This window comes from Grampus griseus, assembly GCF_964374135.1.
Source record: "Grampus griseus genome assembly, chromosome: 2".
Taxonomy (NCBI): Eukaryota; Metazoa; Chordata; class Mammalia; order Artiodactyla; family Delphinidae; genus Grampus; species Grampus griseus.
In genome coordinates, this window is record NC_139018.1 from 83,946,772 (window position 1) to 83,955,224 (window position 8,453).

At 52.7% G+C, this 8,453-nt stretch overlaps 1 protein-coding gene across 1 annotated transcript; it reads left to right on the plus strand.

The window, feature by feature from the left end:
• The first annotated feature begins 364 nt into the window (after nt 1-364).
• On the plus strand, nt 365-3,320 carry INAFM2 (InaF motif containing 2). The gene has a single exon (XM_082648825.1). The coding sequence runs from the start codon at nt 649-651 to the stop codon at nt 1,111-1,113; it is 465 nt and encodes a 154-aa protein (XP_082504951.1). The 5' UTR covers nt 365-648; the 3' UTR covers nt 1,114-3,320.
• Nucleotides 3,321-8,453: the final 5,133 nt, after the last annotated feature.

The following is an 8,453-nucleotide window of genomic DNA, read 5'->3' on the forward strand; positions in this document are numbered from 1 at the left end:
CACTCCGCCCCAAACGGTGCCGTTCCCCTTTTAAAGAAGCGCCCCGGGCTCCCACCGTCGCCGCGCCAGCCCGTAAGGGGCTGCGGCGACGTTGCCCTTTTAAGAGCCAGCCTCCGTTAACTCTCTCTTAACGGGGCGTCCCGGCGGGGCTCGCGGCGCCCGCCTGCAGACCGCCTCCCCGTGCGGTACTTCCGGACCCCGCCGTCGCCCTTTTAAGAGGCAGCCCCCAGCAGCGCCCTCTCCCGCCCCTTGTTGCCGGCGCGAGAGGCGGGGGAGCCGGGCAGGAGAAGAGAGCGCTGTCCGCGCGGCCACTGGAGACCGGGCGGCCGGCGGCCGGGCAGGCGGCGGCGGCGGCGGATGGGGACTCGGAGCCGGGCGACTGTGGCGGCTGTGGCTGTGGCGGCGGCGGGGAAGCAGCTGACGGGCCGGCGGCGGCGGCGGCGCTGGCGGCGGTGACTGGTCCAGGCCCCGGCGGCGGCTGCAGCGACACGGTGGCGGGCTGCGGGCTGGCGGCGTGAGGAGCGGCGGCGGAGAGCCGAGTGGCCGGGAACCGAGGGCACCGGGCCGCCCCTTGCCCAGTCCTTGCAGGCCGCCAGGCCCCCTCCAGCCGGGGCCGTGGAGCACCGGGGCAAAGGCCGGGGCCCTCCCATGAAGGAGCGCGACGCGGCCCCGGCCGAGCGGGGCAAGCCGGCCACCTACACCGGGGACAAGAAGGCGAAGATGGCGGCCAAGACCAACAAGAAGTGGGTTCGACTCGCCACCGTGTTCGCTTACGTGCTCTCGGTGTCGCTGGCCGCCATCGTGCTCGCCGTCTACTACAGCCTCATCTGGCAGCCGGTGGGCGCCGGGACCTCGGGAGGAGCCGCCGGCCCGCCCCCCGGCGGCTCCAACGCCACCGGCCCGTCCGGGACTTCAGGGGCGGCGGCTGCGGCGGGGCCCAACACCACGGGGTCGTCCCGCCGCGAGGCGCCGCGCGACGCGCCCCCGCTGCAGGCGGCGCGGCCCGTGTCTCCTGAGCCTTCTGCCGACAGACCCCTGGCCGGGCCGCTGGAGCAGCCCCAGGGGGCCGAGGAGGACGAGAAGGAAGCGGCGGCGGCGCCCGGGAGTCGTTGAACCCCTCCGTGCCAGGGGTGGCCGGAAACCATCCTCCCCAAGCCCGGAGGCAGGACTTTGCAGCAGGACCGGGCGGGGAGCCCGCGGGAGTGACCCCCGCGGGAGTGAACGCCTCCCTTCCCCCGACGATCGCGCGCTCGCCGCAGGGGCGAGGGGCCTGAAGTCGGATCTTCAGCCAAGGGACCACTATTCTCCGGGGGTTCGGTGTTTTGTCTTCCTAGGACCGTGCTGCGCCAGGGCCCTGAGCCATAAGGGGGATGGGGGGAGCGGTGGGGAGATCCCAGCACCGAACCCTTCTGCGCCGCTAGCTCTTCGGTATCTTACGTGGAGGGGTGACTCGGGCTTTCCCCCAAGACTCAGGGGAAGGAGGGAGCTGTAGGGGCTCTTCTTTAATAAGCCGAAGCTCTCGCAAGGAGGAGGGCACCAAAAGTAGTGGAGCTCAGGTACGTCAACCTAGTTGCAGTGGCCACAGATGCATTTAATTTATAGATCCCTGTATATAGTTGTTGACATATGCACTAGAAGCTATAATTACATATAACTACATGTATCCTCCTACACCCTGGGTAGCTACTGACTGATGGATGGGGCTAAGCAAGGGCTATTTGCTGGCCCCCAAAGTGCAGCTAGCCAGAAGGGCACAAACACTTTTTTCATTACCCACTCTTTCCCCTTTTCCCCCTCCTGTTTCAGAAAGATAGATTTATGACACATTAGGGTTAGACAAGACGAAAGTATAATCATTCTTAAACTTGTTGAAAGGACAATGGAAAACCTTTGGAGAAGTAGAAGGAGTTCAGGGAGGGTGGGGAATGTACTGCTCCCCTGCTCTCCTCTTCCCACCTTAGTCACCCCACCTAAGAGCCTTTCTGTTGCAGCCCTAAGTATCTGGATATGGGCCAGGGAAGAAGGAAGGGAAAAAGCAATGCCTCTGTGCTTCACCCCTTGGCCTTCTCACAGAGTTCTTTTAGGAAGAGCAAGCTTTTGTAAGTAGAGTGGCTCACGAGTGTTTTTTTTTTCCCTGCTCTATAAGATCTGGTCTTGTTCCAGTAATCACCTTCACCTTCCCTCTTCCCTGAGCGTGTAGTGACAGTGTAGCCCTGTGATTAGGACGAAATCCGTTGTGAAACCAGAGCTTTGAGCACACCCTCTGGTTATGAGTTGTACTGTGGAACGCAAAAGGCCGAAAGGTGGGCTTCAACCTCAGGATTGTGTTTGGATAGCCAGATAATAGACCAGCCATAGGAAGGTTAAATTGGCTTGTCTTTACCTCTCCTGATAAGCTCTACTTATATGCAGCCTGTACTTTTATTGAGATGAGAAACATCGAGTGAAATGACATATGTAGAGCTAGCTCTGGGGCAGCAAGAATTATACATCCTCAATTTGGATTCCGTTTCCTTCCGCCACTTGCTTTTAGGCAGTTGAGTGTGGGTAGTGACAAGATATCAAACCCTTTCGTGTTTCCTTTTTGGGAAATGAGGCACTTTAAAACAATGACAACAACAACAACTTATCCACCTGAGTCCTGAAACAATTTGTCTCTCCTGTTTTCTGGCTTACACTCCAGTTAGCTCTGATCCAAGTTTACAGGACAGCAGCCTTGCTTTAAGCCATGTCCTGGTGTGGGCAAGGTAATAGCAGCTGAGCTATCATAGCCTATAGGGGCAGGCTGGTTGCACCCCCAAGGTGTCTTGGTTGAAGGAGATTTCTGAGCACTTCAGTCATTAGGAAGCCCTGAGGCCTTTTTAAATTTTTGGTGAGGGCCTGGGGGAAGAAACATAAAATGCCACTTTATAACTTAAATAATAGCCTGTAATTTATATTTACTGTGTGAATTTTTAGTCCTATATTTTAATAATTTGTAAATCGATCTCTTATTCCAAGAATCCTTTGAACTTGCAAGAGAACATCTGGGAGTCCAATCCCCTGTCCCCATCCTGACCCCTGCATTCTGGACTGTTTAATCCACGTTGGGATGGATCAGAGTCTAGAGAAACCACTCGTGGGTCCAGCTGCTGGTCGGTCTCCTGACTCTCTAACGCCTTCACTGGAATTGGGACATTAGCTCCAGCTCTAGCTGTGAGTGTGACCAGAGACATTATTTATAATCCAGCCATTTAAGATATACCTGTACTCAAAAAGTGCTGTATATTTTTTAAAAGTTTTATTTTTCAGGTGAACAAAAATACATTCTAAGAACTCTACGTCAGCCTGTGTAAGTCGATCATTTCTCTTTTCATGCTTCTTGGGGAAGGAGTAGAGGTAATAGTCTAAGGTGTGGTGGACGGGTGGTAATGAATAAGGTGTAAGAGGAAAAAGCAATTGCTCTAACGTTCTCTGTGCCTGATGGTTTGACCAAATTGAAGGGTGGCAGGAATCCATCTTATTCGGGAAGCAATCACGGGGTTGGAAGAACAGTGATATCTAGCTCAGCTACCTTTTGCCAACCTTAAAACGGTTGGGAAAAGTTCTGCCTTTAAAGGACTCTGAGCAGCTGCCCAGCTGAGGGAGCTGAGGGACCAGTAAGCACACAGATTGAGAATTATTATAAACATTGAGCTGGCTGAGAGCTGAGCTGAGGTGAGGGTCAGCCGCCATATAGCATCGCTGTTCTCGCCTTTAAACCACTGGCCCCCAGAAAGCCCAAGAAGTGCTAATACTGGGGGAGACAAGTGGATGTGTCTGCAGTGGTTGGACAGAGCTTTGTCTACAGTGGAGGAGGTGAGAGAGCCACGGGGCAGAGAGAAGGTGTAGGTTGCTTCAAAGGTGAGGCTTTTTCTTCCCTAGAGCAAACAATAAAAGACATGTGGGTGGAAAGCACAAATATAAGGGATTAGTTGTGCTGCAAAATACACAGCAAGCAATTGAGCTCAGCTCATTATTAGACAATGTTGCCCAGTGCGAACCCGAGTGAGAAGCCAGTGTCGGTGGGGCCCCCTGAGGCCTGTACTTCTCAGGAGCTGTTGGGGGGTGGCTGCTGTGCTTTTCCATCACCTTGTGGTCCGCAGGGGAGCATGGAAAAAGTCCACCCTTCTTTTATTTCCCTCTTGAGCCTACACAATGGCTTTCTGTGAGAGGGCTTGGTAAGGCAGAGCAGGAGGGGAGTGAGTTTCCAAAGTTCTTCAAGCCATCCCCTCCTTTCTGTAGACGGGGACATGTGGCTTCTGCAGTTGCACACGGCTTCACACGTTGGGCACATACAGCAGTGTGTGTGTGCAGCAGGAGCCTGCTGGCCAGTGCGAAGGTCACTGTTCCACCGGAACAGGGCCTGGTGGCAGGGAGCAGCGGTTGGAATAGCCTTATTTTCAAGGGTTAGAAATTAGCTGCAAAATTGTCCATCAGGTTTTGAGCTGGGAAGGAGAGGTCTGGGTAAAGGGGGATTATTTTCCTTTAACTGCTTTGCACTGGGACTACCTGGATCATTTCTAGGTGTTTATGTTAGAAGTGACTGTGTGCGTTTATTTCTCGACAGCCTGCATTTGATGAAATAATCCTCTTTTGAAAGCGTAGTTCTGGAGGGTGAGGGGTGAGGAGTTTGCTAAGCCATTTAGACTGGGCTTGTGTGGGTATCATTTCTTTCCCCCACTGTGCTGAGGAAGTGTTTCTGTGAAGTTTCCGGCATAAGAAATATTTTTCTTCCTAACAGCTCGAGATTTCTACACATATGATACCACAGCTTTGGAATTTTTTCTGTCTACCTTGTTTTTTGGTTTTCACTAGGGAATCCTAAGATAGTGTGTTCTTTCGTTGAGTATTTATATCCTGTTTTGAAATGCTGAGTGGAGAGCATCTACTTGTTTCTACATGTTTCTTTAAGGGGAACTGAAAGGTCACGTCCCGAGCTTTAGGGCTACCACAGCTATTTAAAAGGGATAATAATTGCCCTCCCCTTCCTGTCTGCAGAGAATGGTGGTATTTCTGGAATTGCAATGCAGTAACAAAAGGGCCACAGCTGTACATTTTGTTGTTCTCCCTGGATGGAGGGAGGGACCACAGTGGCCTTGGTCGTTTCAGAGGACCAGCACAAAGCTCAGTGCCTGGCACTGTTGATCACCTGGTTCATCACTGCGTTGGATAGCATTGGCCCTAGAGTCATCGTGGTGTCACTGTCATGATCCACTTGTGTAGCCACAGGCGAGAATCTTGGTTCAGGGAGGTGAATTGCTAGATCACAGCTGCACTGGCCGTTCTGGCTGCGGTTTCTTCACTGCCAGGTTGCGGGGCTTGGGCTTGGCCTGCCTGTTCTTGCCAGGCGCCAGGAGTCCACAGCTGTATTCCATGTGGTGCTTCAAGGAGGCAACAGAGAATATGTAACCCATTCATTGTCCCCTTTGTCCTGGCCCTGTGGCCAATTTGAGCTATAAAAATATCTGCTCTATCAACAGTTTTTGGGTCGCATCTGTTTTACTTGCTGACATAACATGTAGGTTTCTGCTGCCAGAAAACCTGTGTTATGCTCTTTGTTCCCTCCAGTAGCTAATTTAAAAATACAAAGACGAAATCTTTTTTTTAACCACACTCCCAGGCTCTACCAGGCTGTCTGTCCTAAGCGCAGAAACAGCCATGGCTCCCAGTGGCACACAGTGTCCTTGAGCCACCTGGTCAGTAAGGAGCACCAGAGCCAAACCAGCTTCCCTGTGCCGCATTCCATTCTATAAACATTTGTTAAGCTGCTCCTATGGGACCAGAAAATTACCATACAGTTCTTGCCCTCAAGGAATTTACAGTCATGCCAACAAGAATCTACCCTTGTTACTTTCCTGTTTCCTTAACTTCAGTAATCTGTTTTTACAATAGCTCATCAGTTAATCAGCAGTAAGATTCTAACCTTCCTTAGAACATTTTCTGTAAACCACTACCATTATTTCAAGAACTATTTATTTATTGCCTACAGGATATGAAGTGAGCCTCAAAAGTCCCCAAACCAACTTGTCCAAAAAAGCAGTTGCTGGTTACCAAGGATTTCCTTTTACCTCTACCTCTCTCTGCTACCTCCATGTTCAGAGGATGAGTTGAGGTCTCCTCCCACCTTGCCCTGGAGGCCACCTGTCCCTTCAGCTCCCTGCTAGTAGTCTAGGCAGTGCTGAGTCACGGCAGCCAGTCTCTGAGCTGTAGGCAGCTCACATATCACGAGGATATGGGTTGGGGAGGCAGTGTGCTCTTCGGAGGGACCCCTGAACTGGAAGCCAGGCAGCCTACGGACTCAACGATGGCATGGGTTATCGCCCGTGACCTCTCTCTTTCCTCCTAACCAAATGGGAATTCATGAGAGCAAATGGAGCTAATAGGTGTGACAGGGCTTCGAGATCTTGGGAATAAAAGAACAGTATATTCACATGAGGTAATTAATATATTTTCAAGGGAGGGACTGTCCCTTTGGGCAAAAATGATGCATGGAAAGGAATGTGAAGGGGCAGGGAGTAAACATTACACCAGTGCCCAGACCATCAGCATCAGCATGACCTGGGAACTTGTTAGAAACGCCATGTCTGAGGCCCCATCCCATACCGACCGAATGAGAAATTCAGGAGGAGGAGCTCTGCACTGTGTTAACCAGCCTTGCGGGTGTCGGATGCACGCTGGAATGTGAAAAGCACTGGCCCAGCCTTTCCCTCTGATTCAGTAACTTGGGGTTAGGGTATTACGGTTTGAACAGATGGTTATCCAAAGGTGACTTTTGACCCTCTTTCTTGGTTGAAGCCAGCTGCCCTGCTGAGGGAAGAGGAAACACTGTGTCCCTAGAGTTTAAAAAGCCTTCATTGTTGGTTATTCCTTTTTTTTTTTTTCCGGTACGCAGGCCTCTCACTGTTGTGGCCTCTCCCGTTGCGGAGGCTCCGGACGCGCAGGCTCAGCAGCCATGGCTCACGGGCCCAGCCGCTCTGCGGCATGTGGGATCCTCCCGGACCGGGGCACGAACCCATGTCCCCTGCCTCGGCAGGCGGACTCTCAACCACTGCGCCACCAGGGAATCCCCTGCCTCCTTCTTAACAAGCTCTCCTGGGCAAGCTCTCCTGCAACCTTCAAGAATAGCCAACAATGGGGCTTCCCTGGTGGCGCAGTGGTTGAGAGTCCGCCTGCCGATGCAGGGGACACGGGTTCGTGCCCCGGTCTGGGAGGATCCCGAATGCCACGGAGCGGCTGGGCCCGTGAGCCATGGCCGTTGGGCCTGCGCGTCCGGAGCCTGTGCTCCGCAACGGGAGAGGCCACAGCGGTGAGAGGCCCGCAAAAAAAAAAAAAAAAAAAAAAAAAGAAGGAGGCAGGCCTGAAAGAGTCCTCCCTCCCCCTCCCACAAAGGTACTGATGTGTTTGCATCACCTCCTGCCTTGGGGCCTGCAGCTCCTCCAGCCAGTCCTTAAAAGGAGCAGTGGGTGCCACATTTGTCCTTTCTGGTGCCAGGTCTGTGCTATTTCACTTCCCCGGCGTCAAGTGGATGCTTAACGGAAGGCCGTGACGTAGGCCGGCAGACTTGCTGAGAGAAAGCAGCCTTGGTCTGTGCCTTACGCGGCTTCTCTCATTGCCTTCCCCAGCCTCGCCTTCTCCCCCTCGGTGGGGCTGTGGTCACCCTGTGTCAGCTCTTCCTCGTAAGCCCTGATATCCCTCACTCAGGAAGAGACGCTTGCGGGGTCTGTGGACACTGATAAATGACTTAAGAGGCAGAAGTGAAGCGGTGCCTTTAGTTTCTCCTATTCCCTTGACCCCCCCCTGATTTAGTCCCCCAAATAAAAAGACATGTCCAAAGTGGGATTTTTGCCATTTCCTTTTTTCTTTTCAGGGTCCAGTGCCATCTTTCCGTGTTATTCCTGTCCCTGAGGCTAGGGTTTGGGGTGGAGCTGACTGGTGGTCAAACCTTCCAAACTTGGGACTTGTTAGATAGCTGGGGATCCCCTGCTTCCAGGGATCCCCAATTACCCATCTCTTGATTATAAGAAAATACCAGCATGCTGCTCCTTTGGCTGATAAAACTTTGGGAGGCATGGAGCAAACTCCACAAAGGAGTTTGTTTCTGGGGAGTGAGTTCCTGAGATTGCTGTGATGTAAACAGAAGAAAAGAGGAAACACTCTGAGCTGCAAGAGGCAGTGTGCAAAGTCAGGGGGAAATGCTTAGGATATCCTTGTGATCCAGTGGGTGGATGAGGGCAGAGAACATTCCCTGTAAGAGCAGAGTCACTTCATGATGCTTTTAACTCAACCAGACTACCCCGGGGGAATAAAAGCATCTCACTGTCCTAGAAGGCTAGGACAATCCATCCCTGTTTCCCTGAGAGTGTATTGACTCCAGTGACCATGAGACTAAAAGAGAAGACGATGGAAAAAATGGAAAACCAAGTAGACAGAGA